The sequence below is a fragment of the Oncorhynchus clarkii genome, chromosome 11 (assembly GCF_045791955.1).
Source record: "Oncorhynchus clarkii lewisi isolate Uvic-CL-2024 chromosome 11, UVic_Ocla_1.0, whole genome shotgun sequence".
In the NCBI taxonomy this organism is placed as follows: Eukaryota; Metazoa; Chordata; class Actinopteri; order Salmoniformes; family Salmonidae; genus Oncorhynchus; species Oncorhynchus clarkii.
This window is the reverse complement of record NC_092157.1, coordinates 15,216,666-15,240,405: the sequence shown is the minus strand read 5'-3', so window position 1 is coordinate 15,240,405 and position 23,740 is coordinate 15,216,666. Positions and strand designations below refer to the sequence as shown.

Genomic DNA, 23,740 nt, shown 5'->3' with positions numbered 1-23,740 from the left:
GTGTTTTTTAATTTAATTACAGCTGCATAGCTAATGTTATTCTTTGGTGTACAAACACTTTTTCATATCAACATTGTACATACATGTGATTGTAAAAGTTGTGTATATTTTGGTTAGGCCCATCGCGGGTTATCTGTATTTCCGTACCCCCTTATTGTTCTCTTTTGCCTGACCTTCGGCATAGCAAGGTGCCTGAGAGCTATGACTGCGCCAAGGGTTAACATAATGTGTGTTGTCTCTTCGTGCGCAGGGCAAATAAAAATAATTCAACTAGCAGACCTCCAGTTGTGGCAGCGTCGTAATTAAAAGTACACAACGCAGAATGAACCACACTACACTAACATATTTGCAAAAGGGTTTTCTAATGATCAATTAGCCTTTTAAAATGATAAACTTGGATTAGCTAACACAACGTGCTAATTGGAACACAGGAGTGATGGTTGCTGATAATGGGCCTCTGTACACCTATGTAGATATTCCATAAAAAATCAGCCGTTTCCAGCTGCAATAGTCATTTACAACATTAGAAATGTCTACACTGTATTTCTGATCAATTTGATGTTATTTTAATGGACAGAAAATGTGCTTTTCTTTCAAAAACAAGGACATTTCTAAGTGACCCCAAACTTTTGAACGGCAGTATTTGTATTTGTGTTTAATCAGTTAAAGCATACTAATTATAGCTGAACATGATAGTATACAAAACATTTTTGCATGAATGTGTGTGTTTAAGAGTTAGGCTACATGAAGGAGACATGGGAAACACCCCTTCTAGTCGCCACCCCTTTCCTCTTCAGTATCTCCTTCCTTTTCCACTTCCCTCATCAGTCTCTCCATCCTTTTCCACTTCCCTCATCAGTCTTCCCTTTCCACTTCCCTCATCAGTCTCTCCATCCTTTTCCACTTCCCTCATCAGTCTCTCCATCCTTTTCCACTTCCCTCATCAGTCTCTCCATCCTTTTCCACTTCCCTCATCAGTCTTCCCTTTCCACTTCCCTCATCAGTCTCTCCTTCCTTTTCCACTTCCCTCATCAGTCTCTCCATCCTTTTCCACTTCCCTCATCAGTCTCTCCATCCTTTTCCACTTCCCTCATCAGTCTTCCCTTTCCACTTCCCTCATCAGTCTCTCCTTCCTTTTCCACTTCCCTCATCAGTCTCTCCATCCTTTTCCACTTCCATCAGTCTCTCCATCCTTTTCCACTTCCCCCATCAGTCTCTCCATCCTTTTCCACTTCCCCCATCAGTCTCTCCTTCCCTTTCCACTTCCCTCATCAGTCTCTCCTTCCCTTTCCACTTCCCTCATCAGTCTCTCCATCCCTTTCCACTTCCCTCATCAGTCTCTCCATCCTTTTCCACTTCCCTCAGTCTCTCCATCCCTTTCCACTTCCCTCATCAGTCTCTCCATCCCTTTCCACTTAGCTCATCAGTCTCTCCTTCTCACCCATCTCCTGGTCCTCCTGTACCCTCTGTCTCTCCCTGGCGAAGGCCTGCAGCCAGCGCTGTCTGTCCTGGGGTTTCCTGCAGCAGAGGTAACACAGGGTCTCCAGGGTAGAGCTGTTCCGGAGCCGCAAGGCGTTCCTCAGCAAGATGCCCAGCTCGGGGTCCCTGCCATCGGGCATCTGCAGCACCGATGTGTTGTCCATGTCCAGGCGACCACGGTAGTGCAGCAGGTCGCGGCGCAGTACGTCCTTCTTACAGAACACCAGCTGGTGGTCGAACAGGAAGAAGCTGCGCTGCTGCGTCTTGTTGCCCTGCCGGACAATCCGGGTGAGTTCCCCAGAGTGGATCAGCTCCGAGCTGCACTCCAGAACATCCGCTCCCTGGGAGAGAGCACACACAGAGAGAGAGGTGAACCAGTATCTGGGCAGAGGAGGAGACGATGAATATGACTAGTCTCATCTCTAGCCCAGTTTGCTACCATTCATTTTCCCATTAGACAGCTATGCAAGCATTATGTCAAAATACATCAGTTACTCACTAAATATGTTTCGCTGAGTAACTATCGTCATTTACTGCCGTCACACCAGGCATGTACATCCCCAAAAAAGTCTACATAAAAATGTACATGTGCCAAATCCACCTCTGGGAAAGCTCTCTAAAAACATACCCTATTTGGTCTACTTGATCTCTAAAAACATACCCTATATGGTCTACTTAATCTACTTGCATTAAATATGATTACAGGTTGATTGATGATTGGTTAGTGTACTGCTGCTGGATCAGCCGACATGTACGTGGTAGTAATGAGGGATTTTATTGGCGGTACCGAAGAAGTGATTTGAGACTAGTCTCCTCCTCTGCCCAGATACTGGTTCAGAGAGGGGGTTGCATTTGTCAGATCATTGGTTGAGTCATTGTCTACATCTTATGGTTAGTGCTAGCCGGGATCCTTGGGAAGTCTCTACCTTAACCCCTACCATAACCCCTACCATAACCCTCAACTTTTTTACATTTCAACTTCAAATGGAGTAGGGATGCCCCAAGGACCCCGGATAGCATGGACCCATGTTAAACGACACCTTATTTCCCAGACTGAGTACAGGAGACGTGCACAAGGTTGAAATGGGTTTTGATGCAAAGCCTTAACATAAACACTGTAGTAGCCATGTAATAATAAGGTGGTAACAGGTTTCTGCCGCAGTAACAATGTAAAAAAGTTGTGAGGAGCCTCACCTCCCAGCGTAGGATGGCCACCTGCCAGTGAGCTATGGCGTCAATACTCTCCAGCCTCCTTTTCCCCTCGTTGATCAGGCTCGCCACATTCTTCATCGCCTCGTACGCGTCACTAACTCCACCATAGTCACTACAGAACACAACATCAACAGCATTGGAGAGTGTGAAAAGGTTTGTGTGTGTATTCGTGTGAGTGGGTATATGTTGTGAAGTTCGTAAAGGAAAAAGTGTCCAGTGTGTGTTGTGGCCTACCTGTGGTCTTTGGGGGTGTATTTGAGCAGCTCTCCCAGCTGCAGGGGGTACTTGCAGATCTTCTGGACAGGCGTGAGCAGGAAGCCGGCGATGGAGATGTCAATCATCTGCTGCAGCAGCCGGCAGGCCTCAAAGAAGTGCTTGTACCTGCCCAGCTTCATGAGGCGCTGCAGCTCCCCACACGCTGCAGGGTGGGTGTTACAGTACTCAGAGTAGATGGAAAAACCCTCCCCCTGAGAGAGAGGATAAGAGGATGGGGGGGTGAGTGAAGAGGGTAAGGAAGGAAAGAGTGTGGGGGGTGGAAAAGCCGGGAGGGAGAGAGGCATAAATAGATCAATTGAGCCAAACGTGGATATGACGGTGTTGAAATGTATAACTGTGTAATGTACTCACGGAGCAAAAAGATAATGGTATGGAAAAACGCTGGATCCAATTCTGAAAAAAGTGTGTGTGTGTAAAGAAAGTGTGTACACAAAGGGTATAGCGTACCTGTAAGAGGAAACAGGCTCCTATCTCACTGAGGTGAGGCTGGTCTGTGTTGTACTTCCTCTCCAGGTCTTTGAGGAACTGTCTCTGGAACTTGTAGATGTCCTCAATGTTACTGAAGATGGTCTTTAGCTGCAGCTCAGTGAACATGCCCGGGTGTTTACCACACTGGCGGATATAGCCCTGGGAAAAGCATTAGACATTTTGTCTGGGTCAAAATGAGGCTTAAGTGGTGGGACGCGGCCAACGGTGTGGTCTCCGTTCAAACATTTTAGAGGCCCTCCTGTTGGGCGCAGTGACAAAATGTAGCTGTTTTAAAGCTAATGTGTACATTTATACACATTTTACATGAGACAGAAAATGTGCAGTTTTAAAGCAAATGTCCTGCAATTCTACACATTTCACCATAGCTTATGCTATCTGAGCAACACAAACAAACAAAATCAAATATGGCCCCCCTGACTGTCGCTTTCATTTTTGTGATTGTTAGTTCTCAAAGATGATCTTATCACAAAATACACTAGTATGTTATCTTTTCTACATACTTTATATCTCGTTTTAGTCTTTTAAGTTAACACTGGAAAAAAAATTTCTATCGTGAAAAGAATTTTAATAAAAATAAATAACACTAATAAAAATGTATCTATTTGGATATCGGCCCCTGAAAAAACAGGTGGCCCACCCAAGACTTTTCTATGCAAAAAAAGACAGATGTTGTGTTCAATGCTAATGTTTGACCAGCAGGGGGAGCCAATGGGCAGAAAAGCTGGTGGCAATCCAGAGTCCTAGTTGTAATATCAGTGATGGTGGAAAGAGATGGGTTAGGGTCGGTTAATGTTGGTGGTTGTGGTCGAGCCTCCACCCACCTCACAGATGTCCCGGAGATGTTTGATGTAGATGCGTTCAGTATTCAGGATCTCTTTGACCACGTTAGTCCTCATCTGCTCACGGTGCTCGGCGCTGTGTGTGTGAGTGTCCCGGGTGTCAGTGTGTGGGTCCTCTTGGTCCAGAGCACAACTCTCTACACTTTCTGCTCCTGAGTCCTCCTCCTGGTTCACACGAACCTGTCAATCAAAACACACTCCCCCACGTTACCAGGGAAACCTGAGTCACACAGTCCACCTAGTTAACTAGCATCTATAAATTAAACTTAATCCAACCTACATCCCTATGGTAACATTGGAAACACCATGTATGGTTAACAAGCCCCTGTCCGTCAACAACAATCACCAATAAGGGAAATTACCAGGCGGTCACCCACCTATCAATTAACTGGGCTCGCCATGGTTACCATAGCTTGCCTTACTAAGACGTAACTGTCAATCAACACAAGTCACCAGGGAAACCACTGAAACGTCTGAACCCCTCAGCTCTTGAACACACACTACTAAGGGGCGTGGTTGGCGCTAAGCCAGTTTCAGAGCTTTTGGCTGGGAGGGTCTACAGTAAACATCAATTACACAGGGAGGTCAATGTCCACTTAGACAAAACATGGACACTTCTTATATTTCAACAACCCAACCATCATGTCTTGTACAGACAGTTTTGTTTGTGGTCCTTTGTTAAGTTTTTTGCTTTATGGCCTGAGCTATATCTTGTTTTTGTGTAAAAATATAAATAAAAACATGAAGAAATGGTGACTGATTGACTGATTGAAATTGAAAATGTAAGAAAAATCAGGGTTAGTGCACCAGAAGGACTTGATGACACAGTGCACACAAAATGTACTTTTCATGTACCGAATAAAATTCTAAAGTTCAATGTGTTTGCATCGCATTTCAACTCCGATAGTTTTGTCACAAAAACTGTTGAGTTAAATAGCAAATGTGCCTACTCTGGTCTTTGGAAATTTCTTGCATAATACATTTTACCGACACAAAATGATCCCACCATGTCGAACAAACAAATGATCTGTCGGCATTTATAAAAAAAATTTATAAAAGTTTCCATCACAGCTGTTGCGATTTAAAAAAATGTTTTTTATACGGTATGACTTAACTCACATAAAAACTGTGGATGGAAAAGTGATTAGAGTAGTTTTACCCTGACGAAGCTAGAGGGGAACCAGGCCTCCCTGTCTGCCCCCATGCCCCACCACCAGTCCTTGTGAGGGGCCTCCAGCACCCGGATCACATCCCCCGCCTTGAACGCCAGCTCCTGCTCCTCCATCGTCACATGGTCCCACAGGGCCTCCGCATACACGGCTTGACCCTGGCTTATCCACTGACACACACACACACACACACACACACACACACACAGAGAGATATGTATATAAAAAACTATTACATACATCAGACTGTCTGATGGCTGAAGATTTTCCAGGTAAAGAAATGAGAAGTCACATTATTCCCCTGATGTTTCTCTGTACTCAGAGTTAGAGTCAGAGATACAGAGTTTCATGTAATGACAGACACACACAGATAAATACAGATTACATGCACAGCACACTCATGTCCGACACACAGATTATGCTTAGACTTGGACACCACAGCAGTGTCCAAATTTGGACCAAAACAGATCACACACAATCACATAGAAATAGAAACATCAGAGACGACTTGGCAGAAACGGCATGTTGACTTGGAGACTGTTGCCAGGAACGGTAACAGAACACACACTGCAGGTCAACACCCAGGTGGGCAGCTCACCTGGCTGAGAGCAGACAGCTCCACCCCAGGCTGCAGGTACGTTGTGACGTCGCTGAGCTCATCGAAGCTCCCCTCCTCCTCACTCACACTGTCACCATCCACCGCTGCAGAACGCTCTGAGCCGGCGTCTGCTTTGGGGAGAATACAATTACAAACATTATACATGCTCTCACACACACTGAAAGAGGGGAGACATACGTTTACATCACACTTTCAAAGAGCTCGTCTGTTTTGCTGTTAATTTACAGACACTAGACCCACACATTCTCACACACCCTCACCACTCAACCCCCCTCTGCCCCATTCTCACACCCTCACCACTCAACCCCCCCTGCCCCATTCTCACACACCCTCACCACTCAACCCCCCTCTGCCCCTCTGCTCCATCTTTATTCCTCTCTTTCACACACACACACACCCTCACCACTGAGGACTCTGTGTAGTTTGCGTCGTCCGAGGCGGTCCAGTCCGATGGGGGTGCTCTGGGAGAAGGTGGAGGGGCGGAACCTGGCCGACACCGCTTTGTAGGGGGGCACTTGGTGGGACGGGACAGGGGGGCGTGACAGGGGCTAGAGGGACATGGAGACGACAGTGTTAGGGCCTTTGGGAACAAATCACAAACCGGGCATTATGATACATACTGGGCATTTCCTCTGGAATACAGATGGTGTAAATGATTTCACTGAGTTACAGTTCATAAGGAAATCAGTTAATTCATTAGGCCCGAATCTATGGATTTCACGACTGGAAATACAGATATGTACATTACCAGCCAAAACTTTGGACACCCTACTCATACCAGGGTTTTTCTTAATTTTTTACATTGTAGAATAATAGTGAAGATGTCAAAACTATGAAATAACATATGGAATCATGTAAAAACCAAAAAAAGTGTTAACTAAATCAAAATACATTTTATATTTGAGATTCTTCAAAGTAGCCAACCTTTGCCTTGATGACAGCTTTGCACACTCTTGGCATTCTCTCAACCAGCTTCATGAGTAAATCGCCTGGAATGTATTTCAATTAACATGTGTGACATGTTAAAAGTTAATTTGTGGAATTTCTTTCCTTCTTAATGAGCTAATCAATTGTGTTGTGACAAGGTAGGGGTGGTATACAGAAGACAGCCCTATTTGGTAAAATACCAAGCCCATATTATGGTAGGAACGACAGTCCATTACTTTAAGACATGAAGGTCAGTCAACACGGAACATTTCAAGAACTTTAAAAGTTTCTTCAAGTGCAGTCGCAGAAACCATCAAGTGCTATGATGAAACTGGCTCTCATGAGGACCACCACAGGAAAGGAATGCCCAGAGTTACCTCTGCTGCAGAGGATAAATTCATTAGTAAACTGCACCTCAGATTATTTGGGCTGCAAATGCTTCAGAGTTTAAGTAACAGATACATCTCAACTGTTCAGAGGAGACTACGTGAATCAGGTCTTCATGGTCGAATTGCTGCAAAGAAACCACTACTAAAGGACACCAATAATAAGAAGAGACTTGCTTGGGCCAAGAAACACAAGCAATGGACATTAGACCGGTGGAAATCTGTCCTTTGGTCTGATGAGTCCGAATTAGATTTTTGGTTCCAACCGCCGTGTCTTTGTGAGACGTAGAGTAGGTGAACGGATTATCTCTGCATGTGTGGTTCCCACCGTGAAGCATGGAGGAGGTGGTGTGATTGTGTGGGGGTGCTTTGCTGGTGACACTGTCTGTGATTTATTTAGAATTCAAGGCACACAACCAGCATGGTTACCACAGCATTCTGCAGTGATACACATATGTGGGAACTCCTTCAAGACTGTTGGAAAAACATTCCTCATGAAGCCGGTTGTGCAAAGCTATCAAAAGGCAGAGAGTAGCTACTTTGAAGAATCTAAAATATATCTTGATTTGTTTAACACTTTTTTAGTTACTACATGATTTCATGTGTTATTTCATAGTTTTGATGTCTTCAATATTATTCTACAATGTATAAAATAGTAAAAATAAAGAAAAACCCTTGAATGAGTAGGTGTGTCCAAACTTTTGACTGGTACTGTATCTGTTGGTCACAGATACATTTAAAAAAAGGGAGAGGCATGGATCCTAAAACCAGGCAGTATTTGGTGTGATCACCATTTGCCTCATGCAGCGCGACACATCGCATAGAGTTGATCAGACTGTTCATCGTGGCCTGTGGAATGCTGTCCCACTCCTCTTCCATGGCTGTGTGAAGTTGCTTGATATTGGAGGGAACTGGACCACTGTCATACATGTCGATCCAGAGAATCCCAAACATGCTCAATGGGTGACATGTCTGGTGAGTATGCATGAATTAAAGAACTGGGACATGTTCAGCTTCAAGTAATTACTTACAGATTCTTGCGACATGGGGCCGTGCATCATCATGCTGAAACATGAGGTGATGGTGGCAGATGAATGGCACGACAACGGGCCTCAGAATCCCGTCACCGTATAGCTGTGCATTCAAAATGCCATCGGTAAAATGCTAAATGTGTTTGTTGTCTGTAACTTTTGCCTGCCCATACCATAACCTTACCGCCACCATGGGGGACTCTGTTCACAACGTTGACATCAGCAAACCGCTCGCCCACACAACACCATATACGCATGCTGCCAGCCATTTGCCCGTGAAGAGAACACTTATCCAACGTGCCAGTGGCAATCGAAGGTGAGCATTTTTCCACTAAAGTCAGTTACGACGCCGAACTGCAGTCAAGTCAAGACCCTGGTGAAGACGACAAGTAGCCAGATGAGCTTCCCTGAGACGTTTCTGACAGTTTGTGCAGAAATTCTTCAGTTAAACAAACCCACAGTTTCATCAGCTGTCCAGGTGGCTGGTCTCAGACAATCCCGCAGGTGAAGATGTGGATGTCCTGGGCTGGCGTGGTTACATGTGGTCTGCGGTTGTGAGGCCAGTTGGTCGCACTGCCAAATTCTCTAAAATGACGTTGGAGGTGGCTTATGGTAGAGAAATTAATATTCAATTCTGACAACAACTTAAGACATCTGTGGCATGGTTTTGTGACAAAACTGCACATGATAGAGGGGCCTTTTATTGCCCCCAGCACAAGGTGCACCTGTGTAATGATCGTGCTGTTTAATCAGATTCTTGATATGCCACACCTGTCAGGTGGATGGGTTATGTTGGCAAAGGAGAACTGCTCACTAACAGGGATGTAAAAAAATCTGCACAAAATGGGAGAAACAAGCTTTTGGTTCATATGGAACATTTCTGGGATCTTTAATTTCAGCTCATGAAACATGGGACCAACACTTTACATGTTGCGTTTATATATTTCTGTTCAGTATATATCTAGCCATTGTTTAGAGGTGAGGTTCTTACAGAAGGCAGACGGTCCTCTCTCTCCTCAGCTCCTCCAATAACAGACATTGGCTGTCTCCTCCGGCACGGGAGATCTCCATTCACATTGTAGTTCTCTGTGCTGTCACTGTCCTGCGAGCCTCCATTGCTTTTGCCGTCTTGATAGAGAGTTCCATTTGTAGTCCTCTCCTTAGGATGTAGCTCCGTCTCCTCCTCGGGGATGGCGTACTTCCTGGCTACCAGCTGAGCGTAGTCAGAGATTGGTCGAGGCCTCGATCGGCCCGCCCTTTGCCTGGGGATGAAGGACGTGGACGTTTCTGTGGAACCTATTTTCGTCGGTGACATGGGTGAAGTGGGAGACTCTGGGGGCCATGTTGGTGTGAGAGAAGGGGTACTGGTGGCTGAAGGAGGGGGCGTCTCTTCACCCCCCAATAGTGCCTCTCTGCCCTGTTCGTCTAACGTACCCTGAAGGTGAGAGCAAAGATGAAAGGTCAATGAGATGCCCCACAATGTTTGCTTCTAACAAACATCTACAGGAAGGAAGGTCTGAATCAAAAACAGAGCATGCCATTTAGTTGACGTGTCATTAATGTGGAAAGTTATAACTATATCTTTGGACTCTAATATATATTTGCACATTATTTTCCCCATATCACAACCTCAAGAAATAAAAAGGTCTTATCAAATGATATGTGTACACACAAGTAGGAGCGATAGCAGAGTACACATTCATTCCTATTTAGGTTACTGGTCATTTGAAAAATAGAGCAATGTTTAATCTAACTGACCAGAAAGCTTACTACTGTAATGTGTTCTGTTCTGTTTAAGGCTAGTTTGACATTAGTATTGTTTTTTTCCCCCCAAAGAGAGAGGGGTAAACTCATTTGAACTCAATCACTTTTAAATTTGAACGAAACCTTTCATACATACAGTGCCTTCAGAAAGTATACATACCCCTCGACTTATTCTACAGCCTGAATTCAACATGGATTAAATAGATTTTTCTATTTATACAACTCCAGTACGAACTTGGGAGAGACGAAGGTCGAGAGCCATGCGTCCTCCGAAACACAACCCAACCAACCTGCACTGCTTCTTAACACAGCGTGCATCCAACTCGGAAGCCAGCGCGATGAGACAAGGATATCCCTACTGGCCAAACCATCCCTAACCCGGACCACGCTAGGCCAATTGTGCGTCGCCCCATGGACTTCCCGGTCGCGGCCGGCTGCAACAGAGCTTGGACTCGAACCAGAGTCTCTGGTGGCACAGCTAGCACTGCAATGCAGTGCCTTAGACCACTGCGCCAAGTCTAGCCATAGATTTTTCAAGCAGGTTTAAGTCAAAACTGTAACTCAGGAACATTCACAATCTTCTTGGTAAGCAACTCCAAAGTAGATTTGGCCTTCTGTTTTAGGTTATTGTCCTGCTGAAAGGTGAATTCATCTTCCAGTGGCTGGTGGAAAGCAGACTGAACCAGATTTTCCTCTAGGATTTTGCCTGTGCTTAGCTCAATTCCGTTTCATACTGAAAAACACCCAGTTCTTAAAGATTACAAGCATACCCATAACATGATGCAGCCACCACCATGCTTGAAAAAATGGAACGGTACTCAGTAATGTGTTGCATTGGATTTGCCCCAAACCTAACTTTGTATGTATTCAGGACAAAAAGTGAATTACTTCGCCAATTTTTTGCAGTTTTACTTTAGTTCCTTCTTGCAAACAGGATGCATGTTGTGGAATAGTTTTATTCTGTTAGGATTCCTTCTTTTCACTGTCAATTAGGTTAGTGTTGTGGAGTAACTACAATGTTGTTGATCCATCCTCAGTTTTCTCCTACAACAGCCATTAAACTCCGTAACCGGTTTAAAGTCACCATTGGCCTCTCCGGCAAATAAGTTAGGAGGAAAGACCATCTTCATAGTGACTGGGTGTATTGATACACCCTCCAAAGTATAATTGATAACTTCTCCATGCTCAAAGGGATATTCAATGTCTGCTTTTAAATGTCTTTTTTTTTACCTATCTACAAATAGGTGATGATCTTTGCGAGGCATTGGAAAACCTCCATGGTCTTTGTGGTTGAATCTGTTTGAAATTCACTGCTCGACTAAGGGACCTTACAGATAATTGTATGTTTGGGGTAGAGAGACGAGGGAGTAATTCAAAAATCATTTTAAAACACTTAATTGCAGAGTGAGTCCATGCAATTTACGTAACTTTGTTTAAATCAAAAGGGATGATGTCAAATAGTGATTGAATTCAAGTGTATTTACCCAGAGATGTCCTCTTACCTGCTGGTCCTCCTGATCTTGGTCTGGTCTGGTCCATACGCACTGGAAATGTACACAGTGGATCAGCATCATGGTCAAATGACAACCCACTGGCAGGCCTCTGTCCCGAGGCCTGGGTTTCCCTCTCCTTTAGTCCTCTACTGTACATTCCCCTGCTTCTCGCTCTTCAACCAAAGTAAATGTGCTCCTTCCCCTCATCTTATCAGCTAAAATCTGCCATCATGGTCCTCGATCAAATAAACCAGTCTTCTGATCGACCTCTAGTCCTCTAACAACCCTAGTGTATTATTCCTGGTTGTGTCTGTAGCGTTTTCCTACAACTCCCTCAGTAAACTCTCCCAGGCTCAGTGTGACTAGTGGCCTTTGTCCCCGTGGCCTGCCTGCTGTTGAGGGCAGAGAGGGGCTGGCTGGGGGGGTAAGGGAGGGGACAGCAGTGCATTTACTGATAACCACACAGCCAACCAGCCACAGCACACTGGAACGGGAACACTGCTTGCTTACGCAATCCCACCACCACCAATCATAAACAAATCCTAATAATTAACTGTGCCTGTTCGACTCCTTCAGAGTGGCTGGGCTCCACAGCTGGCCTCTACAGTCACACAATCAAAGTGGGGACAAATACACTGCCAACGCAGAGACACAGAGAGTAGAGTGACAGTAGATATGACACGGGGCTGGAGCCAATCAGCTGGGCTGTAGAGCTTGATTGACAATTGACTTGACCAATTAGGGTAGCTAGGTTTGAGTGATGTTAAGACTGTCGCATGCTTCCTAGTCAAAACAGTTCACGTAAACATGAACATTTGGTATAGTTTTGGTGTTCGGCAGGTTATTTTTCCTTCATCAGTGACTGGTCAACAGTACTACTTTTAAGCCCTATTCAGACAGGATGAGTTTTACTGGGGGTGGTCGGGTAATGTAATGATGTACACAAGCACAACACACCACGTGTCATTTTAGCCCCATCTGAATCTGCCATGTCAGTAATCGTTACATGGCAGGAGTAACAATTTCAACCAGAACAACATACTGATAATACTAGTCGTGTGTTTTGAGAGAATTGTCTGAGTTTGACAGGTGTTGCTTGCAGTTTCAGCAAGAAAACAATAACTTCAACAAAGTGCTGCGCATAAGCTTATTATGAATGGCCTGTATGTATTCACTTTCACAGTCAATACTTTTGTTTATATGTTTTGTGTATGAATTGAATATTGCCAAATGCATCAGTCAAAAATATGATGCCTATTTAATGGAACCCTTGCTGTTAATAGATCACAAAGCAGCAGCATACAACTGACCAAAATGTTGGGAAATGACAACTTTTTCATCCAGTAGCTTTAAAATACATCTCAAGTGCACTGTTCAGCTCCCATCTGAAGGCTGGGGGGCATTCAGGACGTACTGTTCAGCCCCCATCTGAAGGCTGGGGGGCATTCAGGACGTACTGTTCAGCTCCCACCTGAAGGCTGGGGGGCATTCAGGACATACTGTTCAGCCCCCATCTGAAGGCTGGGGGGCATTCAGGACGTACTGTTCAGCTCCCACCTGAAGGCTGGGGGGCATTCAGGACGTACTGTTCAGCTCCCATCTGAAGGCTGGGGGGCATTCAGGACATACTGTTCAGCTCCCACCTGAAGGCTGGGGGGCATTCAGGACGTACTGTTCAGCTCCCACCTGAAGGCTGGGGGGCATTCAGGTCATACTGTTCAGCTCCCATCTGAAGGCTGGGGGGCATTCAGGACGTACTGTTCAGCCCCCATCTGAAGGCTGGGGGGCATTCAGGACATACTGTTCAACTCCCATCTGAAGGCTGGGGGGCATTCAGGACATACTGTTCAGCCCCCATCTGAAGGCTGGGGGGCATTCAGGACGTACTGTTCAGCTCCCACCTGAAGGCTGGGGGGCATTCAGGACGTACTGTTCAGCTCCCATCTGAAGGCTGGGGGGCATTCAGGACATACTGTTCAGCCCCCATCTGAAGGCTGGGGGGCATTCAGGACATACTGTTCAGCTTCCATCTGAAGGCTGGGGGGCATTCAGGACATACTGTTCAGCTCCCACCTGAAGGCTGGGGGGCATTCAGGACATACTGTTCAGCTCCCATCTGAAGGCTGGGGGGCATTCAGGACGTACTGTTCAGCTCCCACCTGAAGGTTGGGGGGCATTCAGGACGCACTGTTCAGCTCCCACCTGAAGGCTGGGGGGCATTCAGGACGTACTGTTCAGCTCCCACCTGAAGGTTGGGGGGCATTCAGGACGCACTGTTCAGCTCCCACCTGAAGGCTGGGGGGCATTCAGGACGTACCGGTTTGGGTTTATACTTTACCTTCTCCAACGGTATTTGAATGTTTAGTTTGTTAAATATGATATGCCATGTGGCACGTCCATGTTTATTGTTTACACCGTAATACCTCTCTTCTCTCTCCATGCAGTGTTCCTCACAGACCTAGCCCCACCCTCTGTCACTCAAGCTTCACATTTTTGTTGCTTGACCACAAGCCATTTGCTTTCAGTCTGCACGGTCAATGTTGACGACAACGAGTGTTTCCACTTTACTTCTTAATATAAATCCACAAGCTTTCTATGATCAAATCACTGTTCCCTTTGAGCCCGCTGATCAACAACAATATGTAGAGGATGGGGTCACTACCAGCACATCACTTTCACCTGATAACACCTTTCAGATCAGTAGGCAAGCCATTCCAAAGCACTGCAGGACAGAGCTAGTGTAGCATTTTGGACTATCAAAGTATTCTCTTACCTGCTTTGGTTCCGTCTTTCCCTCTGCGTTGACGTCTGGCTGGTGTTTGCTGTGACTCCCACAGGGCTCCCGCTGGGGGTGTGGAGCGGAATCACACCGTGCTCTCCACCCGTCTCCCTGTCTCTCCTGAGGCCTGTCCCCCTCACACAGGCTGCTCCTCTGAGCACGAGCACTCAGGGAAAATGAGGTTGTAGTGAAAGGCTGGTTAATGCTGGGAAAAGCGAAGACATGGTCTGGTCCCTCCTGGGGCTCTATGGGGAACAGGGCTGGGTGGTACTCAGACTGGGGCTGGGGCTGGATGGTAGGCGTGTGTTCCAGTCGTACTGAAGTGCTATTCCTCTTCCTCTCCGCTGCAGCTCTCGTTCTGGCGGGCAAGGGCCGGCGTTGGCGGTCGCTGGCGGGCAGGCAGGGCGTGCGGCGCGAGTAGTCGTCATGGAGACGGCTGAGGGGTGACAAGGGGGTCACGGGGGAGCTCGGGGAGGTGACAGGAGGCGGGTTAGGTCTGCGTCTCACGGTCAGGTCAGTTATACTGCCCACTAGCTTCAACATGTGGCCCTTGGCCCCCACTGGACTCCTAAAGCGAACAGGGCTCTGGCTGCGGTCCCTAAGGTCACCGGATGAGGCACTGGCTGTTCTCTGGATGCTGGGGTCCCCATTGGCACCTGGGGAGTCTGTCTGAGGAGAGGGACAGGGGACTTTGTGTCTGAAAGGGCCCTTGAAGAGGTGTAGGTTGTCTGCACTCTTGCTCAGTCTGCTTAGCGCATTCACGTTTTCATTCACACTCTCCTCCAAATGGAGGTTCACCTCTGACACTGAACCGGAGCCTGAACCTGGCCTCTGATTGGTTAAAACCCCCAGTCCTGGACCCTCCCCTCGTTTCCCCTCCCCAGCGTCCAGCAGTGAGATGCGCCCCGCCCCGTACGCTCTCCGGATACTCCTGGAGAACCATGTGTTTCTCTGTAGTCCATCTTCCTCATCTACTACCTCCTCCTCATCTTCATTGTCAGAACCATAAGGGCTCAACCCAGCCATCTGTTGGCCAATAGACACCCCATTGGAGACTCTATAGCCCTTCCCACATCTAAGTCTAGGGCTCTGATTGGTTGTGACCATTACATTATCTCCACCCTGGATGGCTGCCGAGGTGTACTCGTCATCCTGATTGGCTGTCCCTCGGTTCTGGATACCCTGGAGCACTGAGGAGCGTAGCTTCTTAAAGGAGCCCATGACGGTCAGCCCTGACAGGCCTGGCCAAACCTGCGGGACCCCGGCACTGGATGGAGGGCCCTGGAAAGAGAGGGGCCTGGTGGAGCCCTGACTGTCCCCAGGAACAGTGCACTTCTTCTGGGTAGAGAAGAGCCTCATGATCCTGGAGGGGTGGCCTATCACAGGGCTGGACCAGGTGGCTGTGTTGAACCCGTTCAGTCTACTCTCTTCACTGTTAAAGTCACAGGTCATGGGCTGTACCTGAGCATCACACCCAGACAGCAGAGACGGGGGCACTGCCATCGAAACATGAGCCTTCAAGGGGTAAAAGTCGCTGAGGGGTCGGGGTCGGGCTGGAGGTCGAAGGTCAGGGTCGGATGTGGAGCCACGGCGGTAGGAGAGAGAGTCCTCGCTGGTGGACGGGGTTCCATCGCTCTGCCATGCCTAAAGAAACAATAGGCATGTTATATCATTGTTTTATCACTCTTACTATGTAGTGTCCTTGAAGACACTGATTTCAATGTTTTATTATCCCTTATTACAACGCTAAACACAGTGACAATAAGAGCAGGTTAGCCCCCTAGTACCAGTAGCCTTTAACTAGCATTAACGCTAGGCCTTTTATATAAACGTCATTTAGCAGATCTAAAACAGGTATTATTCAGAGCCACTTACAGGGGCAATTAGGGTTAAGAGTGCCTTGCTCAAGGACACAGACAGAATTCCCCCCCAAACCTAGTCAGCTTGGGGATTCAAACCAGCGACCTTTCGGTTACTGGCCCAGTGCTCTTAACCACTAGCCTACACACACTCCCTCCTTACACACAGCCCTCAATGTGGAACAAGACAGCGGGTGTACACCGTCAACTCTAAAGACCTTTCATTAAGTATTTTACACCAGAGGCACATAAAAACACACTGCGAATTCAGAATGTCATTCAGAGAAACAGAGAAAATACACATTATTCAAGTAACAGATGTAAAGAAGGACTAATTATCTGTTCCGACAAATGAAGAACGAATGCCACTGTCAGTATAATGTTTAGCCAATAATACTATGCATTTATGAGTGTGCGAACGGCATGTCGCTGTGAAGAGTGAATTGAATCTCTTACAGTAACCTAAACCTTAGTGTGTATGTGAGTGCAAGAAAAAGAGAGGGCATGAGATTCCTCTGCTTTGTCTCTACAGCATGTGTTTCTCAGCTTTGAGTGAGAGAGGATGAGAGAAAGATATCGCGTGTCTCTCACTGTGGGATGCCATGTGAATCTCCTTGGCAATGTATATTTTCTATGGGCAAGGAGCAGTCGGCCCCAGCGCAGGGATGAGTGTGTGTGCGCGAGCGCAGAGGTTAATGCAGGCAGGCCAGTCTTCGATGAAAGGCTTTGTGAGCATGACTAAGCAATGAGAATCACTAATCAATTGTGATTAATGCCACAAATTGCCCATTTTCTCCAGATTTGGCCGATGGAGAGTGGGAAAGCTGGTGTGACCCCTGCCTGTGCTTCCATCCTGGGATCTGTGCAGTTTAACGCTCTCTACATCTGTTTGCCTCACTCTACCTACCTCCCTCCCCGTCCACATCTGTCCCCCTTACTCGTGTCTCACTCTCTCTCCACTTGACTCTCTCCAATTGACTGCTCTCCTCTCCCTCCCTCCTCCCCTTCTCTCTCTTCACTCCCCCCCTCTCCCCACGCCCCTCCCCTCCTCTCTCCCCCTCTCCCCTCCTCTTCTCCCCCTCTCCCCACGCCCCTCCCCTCCTCTCTCCCCCTCTCCCCACGCCCCTCCTCTTCTCCCCACGCCCCTCTCTCCTCGTCTCTCCCCCCTCTCCCCACGCCCCCCCCTCCTCTCCTCCTCTCCCCACCTCTCCCCCCACGCCTCCCCCTCCTCTCCCCACCCCTCCTCTCTCCCCACGTCCCTCCCCTCCTCTCTCCCCACGCCCCTCCTCTCTCCCCACGCCCCTCCTCTCTCCCCCTCTCCCCTCCTCTCCTCCTCACGCCCCTCCTCTCTCCCCCTCTCCCCACGCCCCTCCTCTCCTCCTCTCCCCACCCCTCCTCTCTCCCCACGCCCCTCCTCTCTCCCCCTCTCCCCACGCCCCTCCTCTCCTCCTCTCCCCACCCCTCCTCTCTCCCCACGCCCCTCCTCTCTCCCCCTCTCCCCACGCCCCTCCTCTCTCCCCCTCTCCCACCCCTCTCTACACGCCCCACCCCTCCTCTCTCCCCACGCCCCCCCTCCCCTCCTCTCCTCTCCCCACGCCCCTCCCCTCCTCCTCTCCCCACGCCCCTCCCCTCCCCACGCCCCTCCCCTCTCCCCACGCCCCTCCCCTCTCCCCACGCCCCTCCCCTCCTCTCCTCTCCCCCTCTCCCCTCCTCTCCTCTCCCCTCCTCTCCTCTCCTCACGCCCCTCCCCTCCTCTCCTCTCCTCACGCCCCTCCCCTCCCCACGCCCCTCCCCTCCTCTCCCCACGCCCCTCCCCTCCTCTCCCCCTCTCCCCACGCCCCTCCCCTCCTCTCCTCTCCCCCTCTCCCCTCCTCTCCTCTCCCCTCCTCTCCTCTCCTCACGCCCCTCCCCTCCCCACGCCCCTCCCCTCCTCTCCCCACGCCCCTCCCCCTCTCCCCACGCCCCTCTCCCCTCCCCCTCTCCCCCCTCCCCCTCTCCCCACGCCCCTCCCCTCCCCCTCTCCCCACGCCCCTCCCCTCCCCCTCTCCCCACGCCCCTCCCCTCCTCTCCCCACGCCCCTCCCCTCCTCTCCCCCTCTCCCCTCCTCTCCTCTCCCCCCTCCCCCTCTCCCCTCCTCTCCTCACGCCCCTCCCCTCCTCTCCCCCTCTCCCCACGCCCCTCCCCTCCTCTCCCCCACGCCCCTCCCCTCCCCCTCTCCCCACGCCCCTCCCCTCCCCCTCTCCCCACGCCCCTCCCCTCCTCTCCTCTCCCCCTCCTCTCCTCTCCTCACGCCCCTCCCCTCCTCTCCTCACGCCCCTCTCCCCTCCTCTCCCCCTCTCCCCTCCCCCTCTCCCCACGCCCCTCCCCTCCTCCCCACGCTCCTCCCCTCCTCTCCCCACGCCCCTCCCCTCCTCCTCTCCCCACGCCCCTCCCCTCGCCCCTCCCCCTCCTCCCCACGCTCCTCCCCTCGCCCCTCCCCCTCCTCCCCACGCTCCTCCCCTCCTCTCCTCCTCTCCCCACGCCCCTCCCCTCCTCCTCTCCCCACGCCCCTCCCCTCTCCCCACGCCCCTCCCCTCTCCCCACGCCCCTCCCCTCTCCCCACGCCCCTCCCCTCCTCCCACGCCCCTCCCCTCCTCTCTCCTCCTCCCCTCACACCCCCCCCCTCCCCTCCTCTCCCCTCCTCCCCTCACACCCCCCCCCTCCCCTCCTCTCCCCTCTCCCCACGCCCCTCCCCTCCTCTCTCCTCCTCCCCTCACACCCCCCCCCCCTCCTCTCTGGTTCCCACCCTGTCAATAATTCCTCCCCGGTTTAATCATTTGTCGTCATGTCAAACAATGTATTCTAGGTGCTACCCACTATATTCAAACCATAGAATAATCACCATTTGTCCATGATTCCAACAGTTCAATTAACTAGGCCTAGATGTTTTTGCCCATATCATGCTGTGAAACAGTGTGGGAAATGATAGTAAAATTGAAGGAAATGATAGTAAAATTGAAGGAAATGCTGAAAATGATTTTTGTTTGGAGTTGGATTGAACAGTATAAATGGAGAAAGCCCCATTGAAATCCCTTATAATGTATGCGTTGTCCCACTAGGGTCATGAACTAATGAGAAAGCATATTTAGAACATGTATTATTCAAAAACATGAAATTCCGCCAAAAATGTGACAAATATCGTGACATGACATTTTGTCAATATCGGCAGCCCTAAGTAAGACAAGGTTGGGGAATGAAAGACTGCTCTAGCACTGAAAGGGCACACCAAGGCAGTCCTCTATCAATGCATTACCTCATACTCACCTTATCTTCCTATTCTACCACTCGCTCCACTACCTTGCACAATGCACACTACCCCTATGGCTTCTCTCTCAACCTGGTGCCAACATCCACAGCCTAGTTGGGACCTGTTTATTTGGCACGATACAGCATAAGGTTCTGTTTCAAAGGAGTTGGAGTTACTGCCAGTACTTAAAATCTAGAGATCAGCCAACTTATTGTGTGTAGTTTTGTCCTGGCCAGCACAATAAGCTGCGTAGGACAGTGGAACCTCCTACCGTACTAGGTGCTACTCTACCCTCTTAGTACAACTAGTACATACAGTTGAAGTCGGAAGTTTACATACACCTTAGCCAATTACATTTAAACTCAGTTTGACAATTCCTGACATTTAATCCTAGTAAAAATTCCCTGTTTTAGGTCAGTTAGGATCCCCACTTTATTTTAAGAATGTGAAATGTCAGAATAATAGTAGAGAGAATGATTTCAGCTTTCTATTTCTTTCATCACATTCCCAGTGGGTCCGAGGTTTACATACACTCAATTAGTATTTTGTAGCATTGCCTTTAAAATTGTTTAACTTGGGTCAAACGCTTCAGGTAGCCTTCCAGAATCTTCCTATTAAGTTGGGTGAATTTTGGCCCATTCCTCCTGACAGAGCTGGTATAACGGAGTCAGGTTTGTAGGCCTCCTTGCTCGCACAAGCTTTTTCAGTTCTGCCCACACATTTTCTGTGGGATTGAAGTCAGTGCTTTGTGATGGCCACTCCAATACCTTGACTTTGTTGTCCTTAAGCCATTTTGCCACAACTTTGGATGTATGCTTGGGGTCATTGTCCATTTGCAAAACGTAGTCTGGCTTTATGGCCGTTTTGGAGCAGTGGCTTCTTCCTTGCTGAGCGGCCTTTCAGGTTAAGTCGATATAGGACTCGTTTTACTGTGGATATAGATACTTTTGTACCCGTTTCCTCCAGCATCTTCACAAGGTCCTTTGCTGTTGTTCTGGGATTGATTTGCACTTTTCGCACCAAACTACCTTAATCTCTAGGAAACAGAATGCGTCTCCTTCCTGAGCGGTATGACGGCTGCGTGGTCCCATGGTGTTTATACTTGCGTACTATTGTTTGTACAGATGAACATGGTACCTTTAGACGTTTGGAAATTGCTCCCAAGAATGAACCAGACTTGTGGAGGTCTCAAAAAAAAAAAATCTGATGTCTTGGCTTATTTCTTTTGATTTTCCCATGATGTCAAGCAAAGAGGCACTGAGTTTGAAGGTAGGCCTTGAAATACATCCACAGGAACACCTCCAATTCACTCAAATGATGTCAATTAGCCCATCAGAAGCTTCTAAAGCCATGACATCATTTTCTGGAATTTTCTAAGCTGTTTAAAGGCACAGTCAACTTAGTGTATGTAAATTTCTGACCCACTGGAATTGTCATACAGTGAATTATAAGTGAAATAATCCGTTTGTAAACAATCATTGGAAAAATTACTTGTGTCATGCACAAAGTAGATGTCCTAACTAACTTGCCAAAACTATAGTTTAACAAGAAATCTGTGGAGTGTTTGAAAAACAACCTAAGTGTATGTAAACTTCTGACTTCAACTGTACTACAGCTCTATGCAGGCTATTTAAGATATGCTTGAACAATATGGAAGCTGAATGTGAGTGGTTCTCTGGGGTTACCTTTCCAGGTCAGGGTTCCTGTGTGGTTGCAGGTGAAGCCTGGGAGCTAGTGGTGCTCTGGCTCTCAGGTCCAGAGTTAATTAAGAGAGAGGAGAGAAGAGTAGCCCCCCACACAACTGCCAGCTGGAGCCAGCCTCAGATTAGACTCCCAGAGAGAGGAGGGCTGGGGTCACACAAACTGAAAGACATGCACATTTACACATACTTCAGAAGACACTGTCAAGGCCAACTCAGTATACATGTGCCCCCCCACACACACGGGGGGGACGGGCACTTAGGCAGGCATTCTCTTGGTCATCAACTCCCTTCCCTTTGGGCTGATGAAGTCACAGCCTTATGTAAGGAGTCATAAACATATAATCATTAATGAACTCCAGCCCCCAATTCAGCTTCACAGAACCAACGTATGTCCTGCCCCAGGCCAAGTTCAAGCTAATTGGGCAGAGATGAGCGGAGAGTTAAACTAAATAAACGATATTCTCTGTCTAGACAAGGGAAAGCCACTTCTCTAGCGGTTTCTCTCATTTTGGAAGCTAAGCCATGGGACCCAGACAGAATTGGCCAAAAGCACTAGCACAGCCATTCTTTGGTAAGCTGCTCATTTTACTGGTTGTCTGCTTAGCTGAGTGATTGAATCTAGCTAGCCAGGCTCATCAGTGCTGTCCTGACCAGAGAAAAACATGTTCAGGAAAAATAACTTCATAAAACACTAAAAACCAACAACTAGTGAAAGTATGCAAATGGACCATCCATGTTAGCCACGCTGATACGCATGTAGGAGACCTTCCATGTTAGCCACGCTGATACGCATGTAGGAGACCTTCCATGTTAGCCACGCTGATACGCATGTAGGAGACCTTCCATGTTAGCCACGCTGATACGCATGTAGGAGACCTTCCATGTTAGCCACGCTGATATGCATGTAGGAGACCTTCCATGTTAGCCACGCTGATATGCATGTAGGAGACCTTCCATGTTAGCCACACTGATACCCATGTAGGAGACCTTCCATGTTAGCCACGCTGATACCCATGTAGGAGACCTTCCATGTTAGCCACGCTGATACGCATGTAGGAGACCTTCCATGTTAGCCACGCTGATACGCATGTAGGAGACCTTCCATGTTAGCCACGCTGATACCCATGTAGGTGACCTTCCATGTTAGCCACGCTGATACCCATGTAGGAGACCTTCCATGTTAGCCACGCTGACACCCATGTAGGAGACCTTCCATGTTAGCCACGCTGATACCCATGTAGGAGACCTTCCATGTTAGCCACGCTGATACCCATGTAGGAGACCTTCCATGTTAGCCACGCTGATACGCATGTAGGAGACCTTCCATGTTAGCCACGCTGATATGCATGAGACCAGCCTAATTAGCCTAATTGTAGCCTAATTGTTAGAGCATTGGGCCAGTAACTGAAAGATTGCTGGATCGAATCCCAGAGCTGGCAAAGTAAAACATCTGTCATTCTGTCCCTGAACAGGGCAGTTAACGCACTGTTCCCCGGTAGGGGGTCATTGTAAATAAGAATTTGTTCTTAACTCACTTGCCTAGTTAAAGGTTAAATAAAATAATAAAAACAGACCTAAGGGGGACTACACATGGAGTGGTTGTGTGTGTGTGTAAAACTAACCATTCTGTGGTCCAAAGAGAAGTGGAGTTTCTATGAGTTAAATGTAACACAGATGGCTCCCTACACCAAGCCCCTTTCAGCATGTGTTTGTTCCTCTCCCAGGACTAATCAGGGGGCTTTACCAGTCTGTGCAGCACTTGTTTCCTCTATGGCACAGTCAAAAAGCAACACACACTGAGTTGGTCATATATAATACTTCATGCCTTCAGAAACTATTCATACCTCTTGATTAATTCCACATTTTGTTGTGTTACATGTTAATCTAACTGCACTCTCCATTTTACAGTGGCTATTACAGTGAAAGAATACCATGCTATTGTTTGAGGAGAGTGCACAGTCATGAACTTAAATGTATTAAACCAATTAGGCACATTTGGGCAGTCTTGATACAACATTTTGAACAGAAATGCAATGGTTAATTGAATCAGTCTAAAACTTTGCACATACACAGCTACCATATAGTGGCCAAAATCTAAATTGCACCTGGGCTGGAATAATACATTATGGTCTTTCTCTGGCATTTCAAAGATGATGGTACAAAAAAATATATATATATTTGTATTATCTTTTACCAGATCTAATGTGTTATATTCTCCTACATTCATTTCACATTTCCACAAACTTCAAAGTGTTTCCTTTCAAATGATATCAAGAACATGCATCTCCTTGCTCAGGTCCTGAGCTACAGGCAGTTAGATTTGGGTATGTCACTTTAGGCGAAAATTGAAAAAAAGGGTTCAAACCTTAAGAGGTTTTTAAGTACCTTACTGTGGTTGATTTAAATGAAAAATGGTCAAAAAGCTTCAG

At 47.9% G+C, this 23,740-nt stretch overlaps 1 protein-coding gene across 5 annotated transcripts in view; it reads right to left on the bottom strand.

Moving 5' to 3' along the window:
- Positions 1–23,740, bottom strand: part of LOC139420252 (spermatogenesis associated 13) — a 30,303-nt gene that overhangs the window by 2,498 nt on the left and 4,065 nt on the right. The window contains exons 2-12 of one of the 5 annotated variants that reach the window (XM_071170124.1): positions 14,458–16,107; positions 11,694–11,735; positions 9,419–9,862; positions 6,487–6,631; positions 6,063–6,190; positions 5,455–5,634; positions 4,278–4,475; positions 3,415–3,594; positions 2,926–3,158; positions 2,674–2,803; positions 1,442–1,820 (exon numbers count right to left, since the gene is read on the bottom strand). In XM_071170124.1, the coding sequence (XP_071026225.1) occupies positions 1,442–1,820; positions 2,674–2,803; positions 2,926–3,158; positions 3,415–3,594; positions 4,278–4,475; positions 5,455–5,634; positions 6,063–6,190; positions 6,487–6,631; positions 9,419–9,862; positions 11,694–11,735; positions 14,458–16,107 (3,709 nt within the window). Of the gene's footprint in view, positions 1–1,441; positions 1,821–2,673; positions 2,804–2,925; positions 3,159–3,414; positions 3,595–4,277; positions 4,476–5,454; positions 5,635–6,062; positions 6,194–6,486; positions 6,632–9,418; positions 9,863–11,675; positions 12,169–14,457; positions 16,108–23,740 lie in introns of those variants that run through there. The other 4 variants (XM_071170122.1, XM_071170127.1, XM_071170126.1 and 1 more) reach the window with 4 other exon arrangements.